The sequence below is a fragment of the Aythya marila genome (assembly GCF_965140915.1).
Source record: "Aythya marila genome assembly, chromosome: 26".
Taxonomy (NCBI): domain Eukaryota; kingdom Metazoa; phylum Chordata; class Aves; order Anseriformes; family Anatidae; genus Aythya; species Aythya marila.
In genome coordinates, this window is record NC_139067.1 from 703,192 (window position 1) to 724,442 (window position 21,251).

Genomic DNA, 21,251 nt, shown 5'->3' on the forward strand with positions numbered 1-21,251 from the left:
CAACCCCCGCCCACAGACCACGCCCCTCTCCCAAACCCCGCCCCCCATCCAGACCCCGCCCCCTCCACCCCCGCCCCTCCCACTCCCTCTCGCGAGAGGGGCGGGGCGGGGCGGGGCGGGGCGGCTCCGCTCGGTCCCAGTGCCCGCCGCTCCCGGTGCCCGCCGGGTCCCCGCCGCTTCCCTCCCGGTTCGCCCCCCCCCCCGGTCCCGTTTCCCGTCTCCCCTCGCCATGGCGGCCCCGGGCTGGGCCCCCACGCACGTGCAGGTGACGGTGCTGCGGGCGCGGGGGCTGCGGGCCAAGGGGGCGGCGGGCGGCAGCGACGCCTACGCGGTGATGGCGCTGGGCCGGGAGAAGTTCTCCACGTCGGTGGCCGAGCGCTGCCAGGGCCGGCCCGAGTGGCGGCAGGAGGCCACCTTCGAGCTGCCGCCCGCCGCCGCCAGCCTGCGCCTCACCGTGCTGCACCGCGCCCTCGTCGGCCTCGACAAGTTCCTGGGCCGGGCGGAGGTTGACCTGGCGGCCCTGCGGGGGGACGGCGGCCGCCGGCATACCAGGTGGGGGCTGGGGGGGGGGGGTCCTGAGGGGAGATCGGGGGGTCCTGAGGGGCTGGGGGGGGTCCTGAGGGGAGATAAGGGGGTCCCGAGGGGCTGGGGGGGTCTTGGGGGCAGCTGGAGGGTTCCTGAGGGGAGGTGGGGGGGTTCTGAGGGGTTAGGGAGGGATTTAAGGGGGCCTCAGTGGAGCTGAGGAGCCCCTGAGGGGTTGGGGGGGTTCTGAGGGGCTGGTGGGGGGGTCTTGGGGGCAGCTGGAGGGGTCCTGAGGGGTTGGGGAGGGACTTTAGGGGGGCCTCAGTGGAGCTGAGGAGGTCCTGAGGGGAGATGAGGGGGCCTGAGGGGTTGGGGGAGACTTCGGGGAGCTCTGGGGGCTTGAGGGAGAACTTTAGGGAGCCCTGAGCAGAGATTGAGGGACCCTGAGGGGTCTAGGTGGGGCTTTGAGGGGCTCTGAGTAGAGCTGGGGCGTCCTGAGGGGTAGGAGAGGGCTTTGTGGAGCTGTGGGTGGTTGGAGGAGGACTTTGGAGGGCCCTGAGCAGAGCCGGGGGGACCCTAAGAGGTTGGGGAGGGACTCTGGGGGGGGCTTGGTAGAGCTGAGGAGCCCTAGAGGGGTTTTGGGGGGGCTTTAGGGGACCCTGAGGGGTTGGGGAGGTCCTGGAGGGGAGCTGGGGACTCCCAGAGGTTGAGGGGGACCCTTAGTGGATCCTGAGAGTTTGGGGGCAGGGGGCTGCTGCCCCCCATGGGGGCTCGGAGAGGTGGGGAGCCCTGTGGGGAGCAGCGGGGGCTCTGGGGGGAGCCCCTCATACCCTGCTCAGGGTGACCCCAGGGGAAGGTGCCCGGTGCCTTTCCAGGCTCTCCTTCCCCACGCTCAGGTTTCCTTTTTAAATATTTACCTGCTGGCGCGAGCGATTTACGCTGGGAACAATGAGGTTGTCTGAGGAAGCCCGATGTGTCTGAAATGCCCTCTTGTTGGGACAGAATGCGAGCCCTGCCCTGCCAACTGTTTATATATTTTTCTTAATAACTGCTCAGCGGAGCCTGGTGGCGTAGGAGCAGGTACCTCAGCGCCGTTCGGGTTCGTTTCCCTGCTGGCTGCGAGGCGCCGAGCTGCAAGAAGACTTCTCCTTGAGCACCGAGTGCCAGACCCGGGTCACGCTTGCACCTTGGAACGTAAACACTGGTGCAGGGCCCTGAAATCCCAGGGCGGTTACTGGGAGCGCTGTGCTGGGAGCCAGCAGCGCCGGGAGAGCCGCGAGGCAGCCCGTGAGTCAGCTCCTCTCACCCACCCCAGGAGCTGGTGTTTATTCACGCCGAAGCCAGGGTCTGCTTCTCAACAAAGCCCTGGCTGCCTGTGAAGTCCTAATTACAGCGTGGCTGTCATTAAGGGCTTCGAGGCTGGTGTCAGGCCCTAATGTGTTTACTCTTGGAGGCCAAGTGCCTGCAGTCAGCAGAGGTCAGCGAGTCAGCCCTGTAGGGCCGGCGAGGGGCTTCTCCCAGGCTGGTTTCTTCACGTCTGGGCCCAAGGAAAATTGCAGAAAGATGTAACTTTGATGCTGCTGGGGGAAACTTATGGTATTTCCAATCGTTAGCATCCCCCTTGCCCTCAATTTCCTGCGTGAAGCTAATTCCTTCCATCGCCCTCCTGTGAACGCAGGATTTACCCGCAGCACGTGGGCTGATCCCTCCTTGTGTGCCACGCCGAGGCTTGAAAATGTTGGCTGTCTGCAGCTAAAACGAGAAGTTAAAAGTTTGCCTCTAGTTTTGGGTGGTTCTGCCAGTAAATCATTTACTCTCCCCGCTCGAACTGCGGTGGATGTGGTGGTGTGCTCCTCAGAAACAGCGGCGCGCTGCGCTGCCCTTTGCTGAGCACGGGGTTTTTGCTTTGTTTGCCTTTCAGACAGGGCCCTCATTGCCCCCGGGAGGCTGCGCAGGACAGCACTGACGCTGAACAAATGCAGGCGTGCGCCTGGAAAGACCTCGAGGCAGGACAAAAGAGCCCAGCCGTGGCTCGTGTGTGCCTGGATCGAGCGTGGCAGGTGCCTGGCTGGTGCTCAGGAAGGTTCCAACCGTCACTGCGGGACTTTAGGGCAGGATGAACCTGACAAAACATCACATTTTCTGAAAACCCAACCCTCGTAGCACTGCTTGGTGCTGCTGTCCTGTACCCTTGAGTCAGAGCAGTGACTGAGCGTGCTGCTTGTGCCCGCATCCCTCTCGTGCCATCCTCCAGAGCAGGCTTCTGAGCCCCTCTTCAGTTAACCCCCCTCTGGTTTTGTCTTTTTGAAAAAAATGGCTTTTTCCTATTCTCTTTCATTGCTTGCAGCGCACGATCAGAGTTTTGAAGTGCAAATTTGCTGGAGAGGCGGGTTTGCACGGTCTGGTTCTGTTCCTTCATTTCCCTTCGCTAGCTGTGTGGAGCCAAAGCCAGCCTTGTCCACGTGTCCTTCCTTCCCTATCAGGAGTCAGCAAGTCTGTGGCTCTTGGAACAGCCAAAAAAAACCCAACAAACCCCCCCACATTGGTATGCAGCTGATAATTTTTCTTCCCTGGCACTAACATGCTGAGGAGGACGTAGGGGCAGTAATTGAGCAACTGGAGTGGTGGCAGGCAGCGTGGTTTCCCCGAGCACTCTCTGCTCACAGTGTTCACTGCTCACTGCTCCTATTCCGGGCTGGGTTTCAGGAAGGGATGAGGCTCTGTCTGTAGCAAACCTGGCTGGTTGGATCCAATCACCAGCGCGGGGTTGTGGAAATCCCCGCAAGTTCTGTAATGCTTGTTTTGGTTCTCGTGGCGCTGATTAGGGGTTCCTTAGCTTAAGAAGCATTAAGATAGCAGCTGAGACGAAGCTGGAATGAAAGGTATGAGGGTGTGGGCTGTGTGCGTAAGCTCTCTGGTACCAGTGTCACCTCTCTGAGGCTCCCTTAGCACACACTTCAAAGCTTTAATCTCGGTGAATTTCAGGGAGGCAGAGAAAAGTACAAAAAAAAAAAAAAAGAGTGGCTGAGCTGACCTACAGGAATTCCATGCTGTGTGGGTTTTTAACCCTTTCTGGTTTTAGTTTAATAAAACAAATTTCACGAATTTCACAGATTTCACTTTTTCTGTTTGCAGTAAGAAGTGTTTTCCTGTGGTATCTGGGGTCATGACTGTGACGTAGTTGTAAGACTGAAGGTTTTTCTTTTTCTCTACACAGAGAGGTTTCAGATTCTTAAAACACGGAGATCCTCTGCTGTTTTAAACTATTTGTGAGTCTCGAGAGCTTGTTGCTAAAACGAATCTCCTTGTTTTGGCAGGTGGTACAAGCTTCGCTCCAAACCGGGGAAGAAGGAAAAGGAGAGAGGGGAGATTGAGGTGGACATCCAGTTCATGCGGAGCAACATGACAGCCAGCATGTTCGACTTGTCCATCAAAGACAAGTCTCGCTCTCCGTTTGGCAAGATCAAAGACAAGCTGAAGGGGAAGAGGAGCAGCGGGTTTTCTGACACGGCCTCCGAGATCGTTCCCAGCACGACTCACTCCCCAGCTGATAGCGAAGATGAGTCAGCTGAGAAGGAGAAGAAGAAATCAAAGTTCAAAACCCTGTTCTCCAAACCTGGCCTGCAGAAGACTTCCCTCTCCCAGTCCATGTCCGTCCTGCCTACGCCCCAGCCCGGGGCCGAGCGGGTCAGGCTGCGGCCCAGTGACTTCCAGTCGCAGTGGGATGACGACGAGTCGGAGACCTCCCCAACCTCAGAAAGTGAGTATGAAGCATGAGGCCTTTCCCCAAAGGCTTGCTTGCACTTCTCACGCTCCTCACAATATTATTAAGTTCTTCTTAATGAACAAACCCGTAGGAAGTCACTTCTGCCCATGGTGGTGTGTGGGTGTGTAGGGTACTGGGCACGGACAGCTGAGCTTTCCTTGGGAGAGCTCAGAAGCCGTGAGCAAAGCGTGCACCCGGTGGTGGTGCAGTGTGGCACTGAGCATCTGCGGTGCTTTTAGGCCACTGGGAGGCTCGTGTGATCCTGCCTGCTGAGGGCAGACCCTGCTAAGGGACACGGGGGACGTGGAAGCAGCGGTGCAGTCACACTTGTGTGTGTTGCTGTGCTCAGTTAGCAAGCTGTGAAGCACTGAGGCTGTTAGGAGGTGTTCTTAGATCTTGAATTTCTCCCCATCGTTTTTTTTCCAGGAGCCTTTGGAAATGCCCTGGAAGAGAAGTTTCCTTCTCCTGTATTTAAATCTCGTAAAACAGCGACTTTGGACAACAGGCAACTAAACCAAACGACCACTAGCAACACCAAGAAAGAAGGGCTCTCCTTATTCAGTGGCCTTAAATCCAAAAATGATCCGGTCTCCAAGTCCAGCCTGTGCATCAACGGCAGTCACGTTTATATGGAAGAGAGCGCGCTGAAGGACAACACTCCAGCTTCTTCCCCCTCTCCTCTCAACTTCAGGAGGAAGCAGCTCTTTGCTTCGGAAGAGAACCTGTCTTCCAGATCTGCTAAAGGACATGAAGAGGTGGGCAGAACGTCTCCCAGCCATGCTTTGTCTGGGTCTGCATCCCTGGAGACCTTTAAATCGATGACTTTGCCATCATACAAACTGCTTAGCGGTGAAGAGAACCTGGAAACCAGCACTCCCCTGACCATCGAGGTCATTAAAGAGACCAAAAAAACGGACCACAAAAAGTCTGCCTTGCTTTCCCTGGTGACAGGGAAGAAGGAAGCAGCGAAAACCAGTGATGCTGAAAGAATTCCAGAGAGGAATTCTGAAAGAATTCCGAAGGAAGAGGAAACCAAGGCTGCAGAAGAGAAAAGTGAACAGGAGGCCAAACGGCTTGAGTCCTCAGCAGACTTGAGCAGAGGAAATCCTCCAGAAGACAGTCGCCTAGAAGAGGTCCTCACGAATAAACAACCACACAACCCTTTTGAGGAAGAGCAGAAACCTGAAAAGGCAGCTGCAGCAGCGAAGACCAAAGCTGTGAAACCCAGGTCAGTCGTGTTTGCTTCAGATGTTGCTACGATAGCAGCACGCCGTGGTTGTAGGCTTGAACTAGACAGCTTCCTACCGCAGAGCAGCACCTGGGGACTTGGTGAGCTGCACGCAGCAGGACTGTGTTACTCTGGGGGTATCTGGTGGCTTTGAGCTAGGTTTTGGACCCAAATAATAATTTTGAGGTCCTTCTCAGTATGAAAAACAGATGATACAGGGCTGTTCCCGTTAAGCAATGCCAAAAATACTGGTTTTCTGGGTGCAAGCATCTTTCAGATGCTGCAGGGGTAATTCTTCTTGCTGGATCTCTTGCACAAACTAACATTCTTTCAGAGCTGTGTGGCTTGAAACATACCCAGGGGCTGACATACCAGTTCTAACATCTCTACTTCTCCCTTCTCTGTTTTGCTATGACCTTCAGAGGAGTTAACCCTGGAGCCCTTCTGCTTGTGGCGTTGTTCACAGCAACACGAAGTACGTCTGTGGCAGTTACACACAAGGCTTTTTCGGAAATTCTGCTCATGTGTAATTATGTATGTGATTTCATATATATATTTTGATATATATGTCTAAATACGTGTGTCAATACATTCGTCTTACTAATAAGGCTGTTCCGTGTCCTCCTCCCACCCTACTTTCAGCGCTTCTTCACGCTTAAGCACCTTGCCTGTGCACTGCCCTACTAACAAAATCGCTTGGGGTGCATCAGATGAGGTAATTCCTGCAATGCCTGCTGCTCAGCGCTGCTTGTGCAAACTACAGCCAGGGTGTTCGGACATAATGGAGTGTTTTGTGGAGGTGCATTCAGGTATATTAACTCGTCCATTAGGTAGGCTCAAGTCTCTTGCCGTGTGATTTGTCTCCAGCGTTAGGCGTTGATGGAGGCTGGTGCTAAAGCTTGCCTGCTCCTGCCTCGTGTTGCATCCGCAAGTGACGTACATGCCAGTTTTTTGTCCCTTTTGCAGACTGGGCGTGCCTTCACAGGAGGAAACCAAAGCCACGCTTCCTACTCTTGCACCTGACTCCCTTCCCGCTTTTCTTTCCCTACCCCGCGTCAGCAGTGGAAATAATCCCTTTATTTCTAAAGCGGGACAGAAAGTCCCAGCGCCAGGCTCTGACAGCATCCCTAGCTCTCCTGCATCTCTTCCTTCTCCTCTCGCTGCAGAGCTTTTGAGTGGCAAGAACCCCTTTAGTCCCAGCTGGGAGAGGGCGTCCCCAGCCCTGGATCCTGAGCACGCTGCCCGTGTGCCCCATCACCTCGCAGCCCCTGCTCCCCGAGCTCCCCTTCCCAGGCAGGTGTCTGGCAGTGGCAATAATCCCTTCGCTTCTGCCTGGGGGCAGGATCCCGAAAGCTCTGCTTCGCGTGCTTCCTGGGCTGCCTCTTCTCCTCCTGCGCCTTCCTTCCCTTCTGCTCGCCCCCTCACTGCCAATAACCCCTTCGTGTCCCAGCTTGGAGGGGGACCAGGCGTGCCAGGCGTCCCAGCTGGGGCTGCTCCTTCCCCTCCCTGCGATGCAGGCTGCTCCTCCTCAGCACGCCCCGCTGATCAGAAACGCTCTGTGCTTACTGCTTCAGGGGGCTCTGCGCACGTGGCTGTAACTGGAAATGTAAGGGCTGCACCAAACCCTCCTGCTGTGCTCTCTGTCGGTCCTGCTCCGGCTCCAAAGCAGCAGTGTGACTCCACGCAGGTCCAGGCAGACCCTTCTTTAAAGGGAGGCAGGGTGGTGGCTAGGAAATGCGTGTCCTTTCTGCTCGGGGACTCACAGCCTGCTCCGTCAGGGGACGAGGCTTTGGGTGGGCAGCAGCACGAGGAGCAGCGCTCTGATTTTTGGGGGGTGCCACCCACAGATGCAGACACTGCAGAGAACAGAGCAGGGCTTGCTGACAGACTGGAGGCAGAGAGCTGCCCATCATCAGAGCTCTCCAGTGGCAGCACAAATCCCAGCCAGAACAGCAGGACCGGTGTGGAAGTGGGCAGTGAGAACACCGAGCCCTGCACGAAGGGTGGCAAACACCACGCACCGCTCTCAGAGTGCAGTAATAGCCTCTTACCAGGGAACGGAGCTGAGCGGCCGCCGTCCTCCGAGAGAGAGCTAAATGAGAAGCAGGAGATCTTGAGTGAAAAGAGGAGGGAGGAATGCACACCCACGTTAGAGCCCCGGGCGTCTCCATTTGATGAAAATGACTCATTTTCCCGAGCAGAATGTACGAAAGCAGCCCTGGGAGCTTGCACGCAGTCGGTCACGCCGAAGCCAGCACCACGGCTGTCTTTAACGCTGAAGAAGTGCCCAGCAGCCCCTCAAAACGATGAGTTAAGTGACGTGCCTTCTTCGGCTGAGGCTGTGAAATCTGCGTGTGGGCTCTCACCGCGTAACGAGGAACCCTCGGACGCTCGTGGATGCCTCCCCCCGCGGGGCTCAGTGGCAGCTCTCGCTCCAGCAATAAAGCTGCGAGCTGACAGCAGTAACAGGCGCTTAGAAACCGAAGGTGACGATGATTTATTGGGCTGCCTCACAAATCTGAGGCCTGCCCACGGCTTGAAGCTGTCTGGTCTTCCCGCTATTCCGGAGGGAGGCTCGGATGACGAGCTGCTGGGTGACTGTCAGGAGAGCGGTGGTGTTGCTGCAGACGATGAAAATGTTCTGCAGGCTGGGAAGCTGCCTGTAGACGCAGTGCCTCTGCGGGAGGAACTGGAGGAGAGCTCTGGTACTTCTCTGGCGGCTCAGGGAGGAGGAAATGCTCCTGGTGTTTGCATGCCACCTGTGAGGGTGCACGTTCACAGTGTCAATAACCAGAGAGCTGACTCAGGCCTACGTCTGGCACCTCATTCCAGGGAGCGTAGTGGTTGTTTTGAGACACAGGGGTTAAAAATAGGTGCTGATGCTGAGGAGCGTGCCGAGAGTGACTTCTCTGAGCCTTCTGTTTCCTCTTCCTCTCTCTCAAGTCCTTCACAGCCCCGCTCTGCCTTTCGCTCCTTCTCCTCTGACACCCCAAGTCATAGAGCAGAGTCTCCGAAAAAGCCAACAGCAGAGGGCTGCGCAGATAAAGCAGGAATTTCTGGCAAGAAGAAGCTTCTTCAGGCATGGGTTTCACCCTCTGAAACGTATCCTAACCAAACTCAGCAGGGTGGTGAAACCATGTCTCCTAAGCACAGGTGAGAGAATAATCGTGGCTGTAACTTAGCAGACGGCACCAGATAACTCGAAATGTCCATGGAGGATGCAGAGAGCACTTGAGGGGGCCTGCTGTTCGTAACAGTGCTGCCCCTTAGGAAAACTGCTGGGGAAACACGGTCATGTTTTAAGAAACGGGGTCATTTAACCAGAGTCGAGAAATAGACTGGGAATGATCCTTCTCAGAAATGGGAGAGCAGTTGCAGGAAGCCCGATGAACTGGGATACTTTCTTGTCTACTGGAATCGGGCTGGGTTGGCACGTGCTGAGGTACAAGTACAATTTTCTTCCTTTGTTAAAGCTGGCAAAATGAATCCTGCCCGAGCAATTGACGATGACACATTTTGGCAGCTTCTGGTGCACGCTAAGATGGGATAAGATGTGACGCGCTCGTCACAGGGTAGTAGAAGTATTTGATATTTTGCAAGAACCATGACTGTGTGCTCATTAAGAATGCCAGGCTCAAATGCCAGTGCACAAGGGATTAGAGTAACTGCTGGTTATTCTTGCCATGCAGACTGACCTTGCTTTTCTTTTATGACACTGTTCAAGATACTTTTCCCTTGTTACTGTTTCTTTATCTCCAATGCCTTAAGTCAATAAAGGTAATAAAAAGAACTGGAGTGTACTTATAAAACACCTTCAGCTCAGACAGAAATGCCTTATCTTGGAGATAGAGAACGAGTAGGGTAGGAATTTTCCCTGATTTCTTGCTGTATTTGTTTTTACTCTACGGATCTGTGTAGTGCTAGTATAATATCTACTGCCTGACTAACGTGAGCCTTTTTAATGTTACAGACTCCATCCTGTGAAGCCAATGAATGCCACAGCAAATAAGTCTCAAAGTAAAAACCTGAACGTCATCAGCACTATGAACGAAAAGCTGATTGAGATGAACGTGAAGGTATGGAGGAACGTGGCACTTCAAAGCCACGTTTAAGCAGCAAAATGAACGGAGTTTCAGATTCCAGATAGTTTGTCTGGGCTCCTGTCGCGTGTCCCAAGTTGTGCTCAGCCCACAGGGAACGCGGAGTTCCCTTTTGGCAGTCCCCAGGGGTGGGGACAGCCTTTGTTCTTGCAAACTCCTCAATGCTAGAATTAGCAGCTCCTGTTTGTGTGGGGGTTTCCCAGTGGAGAGGATGGAGGGGAGCTGTCTGACTCCCCAGAGCCGAGTGGGATGTGTCTGAGCGATGGTAGGTGCAGGAGGAGGGACGGGTGACTCACTGCCTGTGCTACCTTGGCACACAGTCGTGCTCGTGACGTGTTGGAGCTGCGTAACGTGGATCAGCCAGAAAGATTGGACAAATTAGTCACTGTTTATACGCGAGCCTGATTAGTCCCCAAAGCTTCTTTTCACCCCGAAGTAAGTGTGTGGCTCTTAAAGCTGAGAAGGAGGGAAGAAGTACCCTCAGGGTGGCTGTTGCCTTGCAGTGTGTTGCGTTAATACCCTGTGCCCTCTGAGAGACCAGGTGCCTGCTGTCGAAGCAGGGCTGGTTCCTAAAAGCAGAGCTGTGCAGCTTGCATAATCACTGGGATTTAAAGTGATTTTTTGCATAATCTTTGTCTCAGGAGACCTCTAAAGCGAATGCTGTAGTGCCTCCTCCTGGTGTAAGTGGAAAGAAGAAAATGTTTTATTTGCGCAATTTAAACTGCCTCATTGCTGTTTTCGTTGAATTGAGAACTTGTGGCTGGTGTTCTGGTCTGGTGCTCTGAGTCCACAAATGAAGTTAGGCTCGACGCTGCAGTCACTGGAGCCCGTTGAATGAGTACTCCCTGCAACAGAAACGTCTGGGCTGGCAATCTGGTCTTGCGTCAGAGACTGTTTGGACTGAATTGGCAGAAGCTGCGAAGTATTTGTCTAGTTTGCTGAAGAGTTAGAAGCAGGCTTCTCAGAGAAGCTGTGTTGTGATGTGTGCACTACAGTAGGAGTGAAATGGCAAGTCCTCGTTGAGTGGTTTGTGCTCTTTAACCTGAATTTGGCTGCCCAAGTCTTAGCTAGATTTTAAATCGTAGCTCTCCCCGTGCTTGTCAAAGTGCTTTTTCTTGTAGTTGGTGGTGCATGGCTCTAACTTCTGTGCACCTTCGCTAAGCTGGATGGGCTGTTGCCTGGAGTCAGCATGACATTCTTTCAGCATAAATTGCAGCAGAGAGTTGAATTACAGAACTGACGTTATGCAAAGCCTTTATGCTAAAAGCAATTGCCTGGTTGCTTTCTGTAACGGCTGACACGCTCTGAGCCTGCCTGCTGTTTTGGAGGAGTCTTGGTAAGCTCTGTAAGTTGGGTCTGTGCCATAAGTGAAGTACTACGCACCTACTCCAAAGCAGTTGCTCTCTTTCCCCCTCAGAAAATTAAAAAGCTGTTCTGCAAGTGCATGAATGTACAGTGTTGTGTGTGAAGTTCCCTGGGCTGGGTTTGATAATGGCCCGACGGTGCTTTATTGCAGAGAGCTCGTCTGGCCTGGCCTGCCAGCCTCTCGTTTTTGCACAGCTTGGGTCTGGGCAGCCTGCTCTGCGCAGTCATAAAGCTTAATGAGCAATGTTCTGTAACGTCATTTGGATGGAGCTTACCTTTTAAGATAGCACAGTAATACTTCAGAGAAGCAGCTGTGTTTCTGCAAACGCTGTGTGTAACTGCTCATTGGTGCCTCAGCTCCCTGAACCGGCTACCAGATAGCACTCGGTTGCTAGTTTGCAATGCCTGTATGTCTGTAATAACCCTGCCTTTCTTCTCTTGAAGAAATACGATCCTTCAGATCCTGCCTATGCTTATGCTCAGCTTACACACGATGAGCTGATCCAGCTGGTCCTGAAACAGAAGGATACGATTAGCAAGAAGGATCTCCAGGTGCGGGAGCTTGAAGACTACATCGATAACTTGCTTGTCAGAGTCATGGAAGAAACCCCAAACATTCTTCGTGTTCCAACTTCGGGAAACAGGAAAGCTGGAAAGATGTAAAAGCTCTCTGGACGTTGAACAAAGAACGGAATTCCCGCCAGCAGAGTTTGATTAATAACGAGACAATGTGAAGTAGGTGGTACCGGTTGTGTTGCCCACACAAAATGACCTCTTTCCTGTTTCTGCCTTGAGCAACTATCACTTCGGTTAGTGGTTACATCAGGTCTTGTACAGCGAGTCCAAAAGTAGAATTAACTTACCATATTTATTTTTTTGATCTTTTTCCATTATTCGGGAAGATTTGTTCAGGCATCTAGTCCAAAGGATGCTTGCGATAGGAAGGATGAAGGTTTTCTTTGACACGTTTTCCTTGCCAGCACTGCTGATCCTTTATGAAGATTTTTTCATAGTTCAGTTTTGTAGCTGCTTTGCTAGATCAGTTACTCCTCTGCCCACATCTGAAGTTGTAGTGCAATATACAATCTTGTACAGTAGAGTTTGAGGATTTGATTTTTTTCTTTGTTTTGAATAACTACACTGGAGAAGTCCAAAGATGTAAGCTTCAAAACGGGGCTGCATGAGCTGTACTTTAAAAGCAATTAAGGCCCTAAAAGTGGAATGCAATTTAAACCATAGACTGGAAAGTAAGGAACAAAGCTAAATTAATGATGTAATGTAAATCTGGTTTCAAAGCAGTTCTCCTAGGGGAAGGTTTACAGGTGGTTTTTGGTCAAGGAAACACTGAGATGTCATGGTACGTTTGTCTGCCATAGGAATAAGTCGTAGTAATGCATTTGGGCTGAAGGTACGTTAAATTGGAAGTTGTTCTCCTATAGGCTTCAAATTGCCTGATTCAAAGCTTGTTCGGATAAGGAAGGCAAAGGTACATCTGGTTTCTGTTCTGTATTCTCAAATAGGGATAGATTTCACTGTACACGTGCATGGCCTGTGTCATTTGCTGTATGAAAGTTTGGTGATAATTTTGGTATTATACTGTTGCAGTTTAGTAAATCTCAGTGCCTTGGATTTTGGAGCTAGTGCTTACCTTGGAACAACCTTCTGAGGTGATCAGTCTTAACACTTTCTTATATTTGTTATACAGCTATGGAAAGAACCAAATTGCCCTTCCCTTGGGATGGGAACAGTTAAAATTCTTGTGCTGAGATCTGATTTGCTTTTCTTTGTGACTTGAAGCTCGCAACGGCATAAAAATTTATGTAGCTGAAAAAGAGTTCTGGTTTTGCAAGACAATCAGATACCTTGGTCTGCTTCCTTAACTTGTGGCCTCTTTGCAGCTCAATAGAGACAGGTACGTTCTCCCCATCTCATCAGGCAGAAAAGAACAGCATAGCACTATCCAGCAGCCACAACAGGCTTCCTCCGCTGAAAGTTAAATGTGGCTTTTCTGTGGCGAGCTCTTGCCAAAGGTAACAAATCAGATGTGTCTTTGCAGCTCTTAGATTCATCAGGGTTGTGAGAGTCCATGAGAAGTTCAGAAGAAAGCTGAAATATCAAAAGAGTGGGTAGCAGATCCAAAGTAAATGCTTCTGCCTTCTGGAATTGAGATAATCTATTCAGTCACTCCAGATGTAGCTCGAAAGGGGCGAGTTTCTAACGCAGTTTTCCTACAGTAAAGCACTTTAATGAGGGACTAGCTGGATTAACTATTAACCTCTTAGTAGTCTTCTTACTGGTTTCATAAAACACTGAAAACTACTGGAGACTTCTCAAATACTGTGTTTTTGCAGTGAAGAGTAGTTTAATATATTTGTCTAGAGATGTACACATTTATTGGAAAATTCAAAAAATGCCGTTAATTACATTTTGGTACTGTAAACTGGCTAACTACCAAAGTCTGGCCTAGCAATTGAATCTGTTCTGACAGAGCTCTCCTTCATGGGAAGCTCGATTTGAAACAAGCCTTTTAAGCCTAAGGAGTCTTCTAAGACTTCAGGTACTTCTTTACTGTACCCTCTTCTGTGAATGAAGGGTCTGAAACACATAAATTCTTAGTGGCATCTTCAGCTTTTGGCTGATGGTTTTAATTTTGAGTGGTACTGGCTGACATTACTGGAAATTGATGCTGCTTCTCGTGCCTTGAAATAATGAGGAAGTTGAAGAAATAATTTCAGTTTCCTCCTTGTGCCTCAGTGGATCTCTGGAAAGAAGTGGTTGCCTATACCTCATGAATGAAGTTGTCTTCTAGACTTTTTTCCACAACTTTCTGGTTTTCTACTTCAATCAGAAAAACCAGCAGTGCCTTTGAACAGTGGCTTAAAAGTTTGAAATCAAAAATGGTATTACTGGTGGTTGTAACTGGACACATGTTAAGGAAGACTTGGCTTGGTTTTTGCTGCCTTTGTTTTAAAAGAATAAGGGTACTACCGTGTGGCTGCTGAAGTCACTGTGATGCTGCGTGTAATGCTCTTGGAGTATGGATCTTGTGAAGTTCTTACAGTGGATTGATTACGTGCATTCCTTTTGGCAAGAATATGCTTCTCGAGGTTGTATACACACAGACAAAATGGTAACGTGCTAATAATAGTCTCCTTAGAGACGAAGCCTTAAAACTTGTAATGTCCTCTCTCAGTAGCCTTCTGCCAGTTTCAGCTTTGTCCATTGAGGTGGGCTTCGTTGTCTGGCTTTTGCACCTTGGGTGGTTATCTCCTGTGGTCGCAGGCCTTGCTGCAGGGTGGCGGTCCTGTGCAAGCCACGCTTCTGCTTCCAGAGCTGTGAAAACACGGCACAGATCTTGTACCTCAGTCTTTTATCAGCAATACTGTTTAAAGCCTTCCTTGGGTGTAAGGGGACAGGCGTTTTATGTTCAGCAGGGTGCTTCACGCTGACTTCAAGGGGCCTAAGAATCAAGTGTATTGTTTTATTATTTTATTATTGAAGGATTTGAATATATTTTTCCCTGTTTATCTGTCTGCTTTTAGCCTGGGTTGCTGTTTGTTTTTAAATGACCTTTGGTTTCATGGAACACTACAATAAAAGATACCTTAAATCCAGTGTCCTGATCACTTTTTTTTTTGCCTGAAACTGTGGTTTCAGAGAGTGCTGAAATACGGAGAGCTGGGGGATGTCTGGGTGCTGCTCAATAGGTGCCTTTGCCTCTTGCAGCCTTCCTGAGGGTTTTATTTGTGCCCCTCAGTTGTCTCATCTCTTTAACCTCTAACTGAAGTGTGAGCTGCTTGTGGTTTTGTGTGTGTGCCGTGGGCTGGTGCTTTGACCTCCGCAGTAACTCGCAGAGGTGTGGGGTGGGAGGATGCGCTTTGGAGCACGTTGTATGTATTGAGAACAGGCTGAAAATGCAATGGTTGTGCATCAGTGACCTGCAAAATGAAACTAGTCCTTGGTGCTGCAGCCCCGGGACCTCACCCTTTCCTCGTGACCAGCTCTGCTGGCCGAAACTCCTCACCCTGCAGGTATTTTGGGGCTAGCTCCATCCCTGTCAGCTATCTGTGCAGGAAGTTCATGGTAAACACCTCATGGGGCGGGGGAACCTGATCGGCCAGCTCATCACCATCACGAGAACTGAGACTTTCTGTGAAGCAAAAAATGTGCAAAAGCTCCTTGGCGGGCAGCCTGGCAAATTACCCCGGTGGCAGCAATGCGGCCCCTAATTGTAATGGCCCCGCAATTGTGGGCCTGATGGAGAGAGACCTGGTGGTAATCAGCCTCCCGCTGTCTCGAGGGCCATTTACCCCGAGACCTGAGCTCAGGAGCCCTGAGTGGCCTCAAACAGCGCTGGGGCCATGATGAAAGGCGGGGGGGGGGGACAGGGAGGGCCTCGGCCATGGGGAGCCCCTGGCTGAGGGGCTGAGGGGGAGGAGGCAGCGCCTGGTGCCCTGGGACCCCACAAACGATGAGTTGTGGGTGACAAGGCCCTGGTGGGGAAGGTCTTGGTGGGTTTTGTGGTGCTTTTGTGGTTTTTAATTTATTTATTTTTATTTTTTGGTGATTTTTTTTTTTTTTTTGGGGGGGGAGGTGTTTTGTGTTTTCTTGGGGTGCTTTTTGTGTTCTTTTTTTGGGGGTGTCTTTTTTGGGGGTGTTTTCTGTTTTTTTTGGGGGGGGGTGTTTTTTTGGTGGTGTGTTTGGGAGCGTTTTATGTTTTTTTGTGTGTTTTTTTTTTTTTTTTTTCTCTTTAATTTTTATTTTAGTTCTTTTAAGCGTGTGCTTTTTGTGTTTATCGTGCCCTTTTTTCCGTTTATTCCCGACTTTTACCCCCCCCTCCCCTTTACCACCCCCCTCCCTGAGGGCGGAACCCTCGAGGCCGGAACGTTGCGAGCGGGGCCTGGCGGGAAGGACCCGGACGGACCGGGACGGACCGGGCCTGCCCCGGGCGGGCGGTGGCGGAGCGGGGCCATGGCGGAGCGGGGCCGGGACCGGGACCGGGACCGGGACCGGGGCCGCTGCCCCGAGTGCGGCTCGGCCGCGCTGGTGGAGGACTCGCACTACGCCCAGCAGCAGCTGGTGTGCGCCGCCTGCGGCTGTGTGCTGGCCGAGGGGCTGCTCACCACCACCTACAGCGACGAGCAGCACCTGCGAGGTGCGGCCCGGCCCCGGGGAGGCCGCTGAGGGGGGCTCCAAACAGCCCCTGGCAGCGGCTGCGGTTTCATTGCTCCGTGTGGTTTAATTGCTCCGTGTGGTTTAATTGCTCTCGATGCAGTTTAATTGGCTCTCTCGGTGCCCTGCGTGGCAGGAGCCCCACTGGGTGCTGCCCGGCTGAAACCCAGCGTCCCCCTGCCCTCCCCAAGCCAGCGAGCAGCGACAGGTTTTCTCGCTATAAATTCAAACTGAGGGCACCTCGCAGGCAGGCTTTATGCCCAGAACACACAAACACACACACACACACACAAGGTGTGGGGCTTTTTGGCATCTGAACCACCTGTAAGTGCACTGCAGGAGCCCCCAGGCCGTTTGCTGCTGCTGTTTTAGAGGAGGTTTTAGAGGAGCAGTGGCCCGAAGGGGATCCTGCACCTTAACATCATTCAGCCTCTGCCACCAGGTCTTGTTTAGTGGCCTCAAAGGGCTGGCGATTCTGAAAATTGGAATCTGGCACCGTGGCCGTCCAGTTGCCCAAAATCTAAATGATCCCCCTGTTGATCCAAAATGATCCAAAATCTAAACAGCCCCCTGCTGTTGGCGTGAGGTTACCAGCCCTAACAGTTACTCTTTTTCAGAGGTGGCCTATTCCCAGAGCACCGGCCAGAAAGAGCAGCTGAGCCGCTGCATGCAGCGAGGTAAGAGCGTGCCGGTCGGTTTCATTTGTACACGTCGATTCTCTTCTGCTGCTTTCTGCTTTGCTGCAATTTGTTCAATGCATTTCTGAAGCTCTCTGGAATGGGAAGAGCCTGTGGGGACTGGCACTAAACGAAGGCAGCAGTTAGTTCTGCGTCCAGTTTGCCTGAAGCAAACTGCCTTACCCGCACACAGGGCTGGGGGGAAAAGCCCTTGTGTCCTTGCCTGGGGCCGGGTGAATGCTGGTTGCACGGTGGCATTGAGGAGAGATGAACACACAGATAAGAAGCTGCATGAGCTGATCGTAAAAGCAGTCTCTTCTCGCAGGGATCCGGCGGGTCCAGGATCTCTGTAAAGTCCTGCAGCTCCCGTCGGTGTTTGAGGAAACGGCCGTGGGGTACTTCCAGAGAGCGCTGCAGCACCCCGCCTTCCACCTGGTCAGCCTGGAGAAGAAGGAGCTCCTGGGGGGCTGCTGCGTCTTCGTGACGTGCCGGCAGCACAGCTGGCCGCTGACCATGGGCACGATCTGCTCCCTGCTTTACGCCAAGCAGGAGCTGTTCGCCGGCGTCTACCTGAGCGTGCAGAAGGAGCTCGGCATCTCCGTGCCGGCGCTGAGCCTGGCGGATCTGGTGAAGACACACCTCAGCAGGTAACGTGGGCCCTTCCATCTGCCACTTCGGCATCCTGCGTTGGGCACCGATGTGTGCAAAAGCCTCTAAAATGCAGCTGGGGGTGGAAGGCTGCAGTCAGACGCCATTCTGCTATGAAAAAGCATTCCCATGGGCAGCTCGCAGCCCTGGGAGGCACTCAGCACCTGAGCCTCAGCGCTGTGGCCAGGTCTGAGGCTTTCCCGCGCTGTTTCTAGCTCTGAACTCTGTCTTCTTCCAGCTTCCACCTGTTCCGGCGTGCCGAGGACGTCCCTGCCCCGTTTGTGGAGGACGAGGAGCGGGTGGTGGCCCTCACGCTGCAGGTGGTGGAGCTGGCCAGCGAGACGTGGCTGGTCACGGGCCGCCACCCCGTCCCCATCGTCACGGCCGCGGCGTTCCTGTCCTGGCAGTCCCTGCGGCCCGCCGCCCGCCTCGCCTGCTCCTTGGCGCGGTTCTGCGAGGTGGCGGGCATCCCCCTGCCCCCGCCCGCCCGCCTGAGGCTGCGGGAGCTGCACGAGATCCTCCTGAGGATGGCATCCCAGCTCGCCTGGCTGCGGGTGTTCCACTTGGACAAGAAGACGGTGGTCAAGCACCTCGGGGACCTGCTGCAGCACCGGCTGGTCCTGCTGAAAAACGCCTTCAGCCTGCGGGATGTGGAGGAGCAGCACGGGGAAGCCCAGGGCGAGGGATCCGCCGGCTCTCCTCCAGCAGCAGGGCCAGGACAGGAGGAAGGCTGCCCTTTGGAAGGGAAACACAAGCGTGACAGCAGCCAGAGGCCCCTGCTGCCGCCCTGCCTCATCCATCCGAGGAAGAGACTGCGGACGGCAGCCCTGAGCGAGTTGGACGCTGCCCTCACCGGGGACGAGCCCATCTCGGACAGTGAGATAGAGCAGTACCTGCGGGGCCCCCAGGAGCTCCGCGCCTTCAGGAAGGCCAAGGCGTGGCAGTGAGGAGGGCTGGCAGCAGGATGGCCTGGAGGGCAGTGCCACCGGAGCACCAAACTGGGACCAAACCATAAAACCTGGTGGTAAACGAGCTGCTGGACGCTGCGGGGACAGTCGGTGGTGGAAGTGGGACTGGGGGGGGGTAGGGTGCGTCCTGACTCATGTTCTGGACCAAAACGGGTCTTTTAAAGAGCTCCTCCTGCTTTGGGGTTTGTTATATTTTGTTAAATACAGAAGTACAGGAATGGTTTCTAGACTCTCTCTCGTTGCAGCCTCTGGTAAAACGCCTTTTGGTTAATCCAGGAGCTGTGGGGCAGGTGCTACAGGTGAGTGTGCTAACACACAGGTGAGGGAGTGATGTCGGGGTGCTGGGGAGAGCCAGCCCAGCCCAGCCCTGCTAGCTCCTGAGTCGTGCTGCAGCTGGATTTGTCCTGAAGTTGGCCTGGTTTTTGTTTCCTCGCTGCTGTGTGGCTGGAGTTAGTGGATGTGCTCGGAGCTGGTGGCTTTGGCTTGCACATCCCAGGCCCCACAGCAGCTGGGATGAGGAGGACACGGTGCAGCAGTTGGTCCCTGCCTCAGTCGTGCCTGTCGGGGGCAGTGTGAAGCTGCTGCAGCGATTTTTGTGCTTTGGAGGGCAGAGAGGGAGCAGCGCTGCCCGTCCCTTGGTCACAGCAGGAGCGACGCGCAGGGTGAGGTGGAGATTTCCAGCGCCTCGCCCCGCAGTGGGTTCCTGGAGCTTTTCCATGGGTTTCTGCAACTTTGTTCCAGCTTTTCCAGGGGTGTTCTCATGTTCTGAGCTTCAGCTGACAGCAGGGTGGCTTTGGGAGCAGGCAGAGGGGTGATTTAATTTGCTGCCCCACGTTCCCAGGCTAAAGCAGCTCTGAGCAGCGTCCCTCTCACCAAACAGCGCCCGTCGCCTGCCCTGGGTCTGCGTGGAGCCGCCCGAGGAGCGACTGCCAGGGTTAGGGATTGCAGCCATCCCCGGGGAAACTCAGCCTGGCCCACGTCACAGAAAAACTACCCGGTTTCTCAGCTAAATAAGCAAGGGGAAGCTGCTGGAAATCTGTGGCAAAGGTAGAGCTGTGGCTCGTGTGAGCGGAACGGCGCTGGCTGCTCATTTCAAAGCATTGCACAACTCGGTGGAACACTGACCCCTGTGTGCCTCGCGGGCTGTTGTGTTTGAACGCAGAGGCTGCGAGAAATAACAGGAAATCTTGGCAGATTTGCAAATCTTTAATATATTAAACAAAACATATCTGCTAGAAACATTCTATTTATATAAAAATGCAAAAGACCCCTTTAAAGACATTTCTTTGGCATATTTTCCCCTCCCTCCCCCACGTATATTGCAAGAAGCTCTCTGTTGATATGTCATTTGCTTGTAATGTAAACAGACAAAAAAAAAAGTGTAATTAATAATACAAAGCTTTTTATATAATACTGTCACAGTGCAGCAAGCATATATAACAACTCAGCATCAGCAAGGCCACGTAGGCTGCGTATTGACATAAGGATTGAAATTGTATTAAATACCAATAAAACGTGTTTTTAAGCAGGCGGTTGGTCAGAGAAGCGTGGCAGAACTGCAGCAAACCCAGCGGTAACCCAGCCCTGCGGGACGAGGGGCCCAAAGAGAGAGGAGCTAATTCTGGAGGGGAGAAAATTCTGGCAGTAAGTGCTGTGGGCTCCAACTTCTGGATCCTGCGGGCCCCTTGCCCGTGGTGTACACGGAGGACTGGCCTGGGAGCCTCCTAAGCGCTTCTCAGCCCCTGTCTGAGCCCTGTGACCCCGCGGGAGGTAGGGCAGGATCGTTAAACCCATCTGCACGCACAGAAACAGGCACAGGGAGGCTGAAGATGGCACAGGAGCAAGTATGGCTCTTCTGTTTGCGTGTTGGAAAAGGGGGACTTGTTTTCAATGGGGAAAAGTAAGTGCTTAGCCAAGTCCCAGCCCTTTGGGCAGCCCACGTCAGCGGTCCATGGGAAGCTCCCTGCCACCACCAAAACATCTCCCTGACTGGCATCTCCCTGCCACCACCACGGGCACCATTCTCCCACCTCTCCCAGGAGCAGCCCCTGCCCCCACGGAGCTCTTTCCTCCTGTCTTACCCAGCACAGGCTGTGAGGCCGTTCATTACGGGGCTGCCTGGATTTTGGCTCTGTGGGAGCAGAGCGTGGAATCCTCTGAGTGTGCACAGCTGGGCTACGGCTGAGGACCTGCTCGGGTCTGCGCCCAGGGTTGGGCTCTTTGGTTTGGGGAGCTGACAGACGATCCACGTTCATTTAGAAGCCATTCTTAATTCTCTTACCTCGTGCTTGCTTCGAAATATGGCTTTCACTTTGGCAACTGAGTAACCCACAGGGCTAAATACTGTCTCTTAAGAACACACGGCTGAAAAGGATTGCAGGTGAAAACATTTCCAACTGAGCTGCTGCTTTCTGACTCGTTCAGAAAAAAAGCTCATCTAGGCTGGCAAGCGTCTGCAGGATGGCATCTTAACATCAAGGGCACTTGGTGTGGTCCCCTCGGCCCCGGTGGGAATATTGCAGTCGTGGCACGAGCGGACTATTGCCAAAACCCCCAGGGGCACGCTCGCCCCGTGGAGAACACTGGTAGGTAACACGGAGGCACTCGGGTCGGTTACGGCTCTGTCTATACATATATACATTCAATAATATAGAAATTCTGAAAAATAGACATTTGTTTCCTCTGTATATTATAAAATAGCATTTAGGATCAGTCCGAAGTGACTTGCAGGAGCGACGGAAGCGCGGCTGCCCTTCAGGCTGCTGAAGAGCAACGCTTGCCTTTCACCTCGAGCCCAGCGCTGCG

The 21,251-nt window shown here is 53.0% G+C and overlaps 2 protein-coding genes across 8 annotated transcripts; both read left to right on the forward strand.

Annotated features, from left to right (window-relative positions):
• Positions 1 to 167: 167 nt before the first annotated feature.
• RAB11FIP1 (RAB11 family interacting protein 1) lies at positions 168 to 14,591 on the forward strand. Of its 7 annotated transcripts, none has more exons than XM_082779368.1 (6): positions 168 to 552; positions 3,840 to 4,282; positions 4,715 to 5,516; positions 6,483 to 8,669; positions 9,487 to 9,592; positions 11,426 to 14,591. In XM_082779368.1, the coding sequence occupies exons 1-6, from the start codon at positions 230 to 232 to the stop codon at positions 11,642 to 11,644; spliced, it is 4,080 nt and encodes a 1,359-aa protein (XP_082635494.1). In that variant the 5' UTR covers positions 168 to 229; the 3' UTR covers positions 11,645 to 14,591. The 7 variants fall into 7 exon arrangements, with proteins under 7 accessions (XP_082635494.1, XP_082635496.1, XP_082635495.1 ...); XM_082779370.1 differs by having other exon boundaries at positions 8,460 to 8,669; XM_082779369.1 differs by lacking the exon at positions 11,426 to 14,591 and adding an exon at positions 10,258 to 10,614.
• Positions 14,592 to 15,928: 1,337 nt separating this feature from the next.
• On the forward strand, positions 15,929 to 19,213 carry BRF2 (BRF2 general transcription factor IIIB subunit). Its single transcript, XM_082779671.1, has 4 exons — positions 15,929 to 16,136; positions 16,771 to 16,830; positions 17,156 to 17,477; positions 17,717 to 19,213. The coding sequence occupies exons 1-4, from the start codon at positions 15,953 to 15,955 to the stop codon at positions 18,423 to 18,425; spliced, it is 1,275 nt and encodes a 424-aa protein (XP_082635797.1). The 5' UTR covers positions 15,929 to 15,952; the 3' UTR covers positions 18,426 to 19,213.
• Positions 19,214 to 21,251: the final 2,038 nt, after the last annotated feature.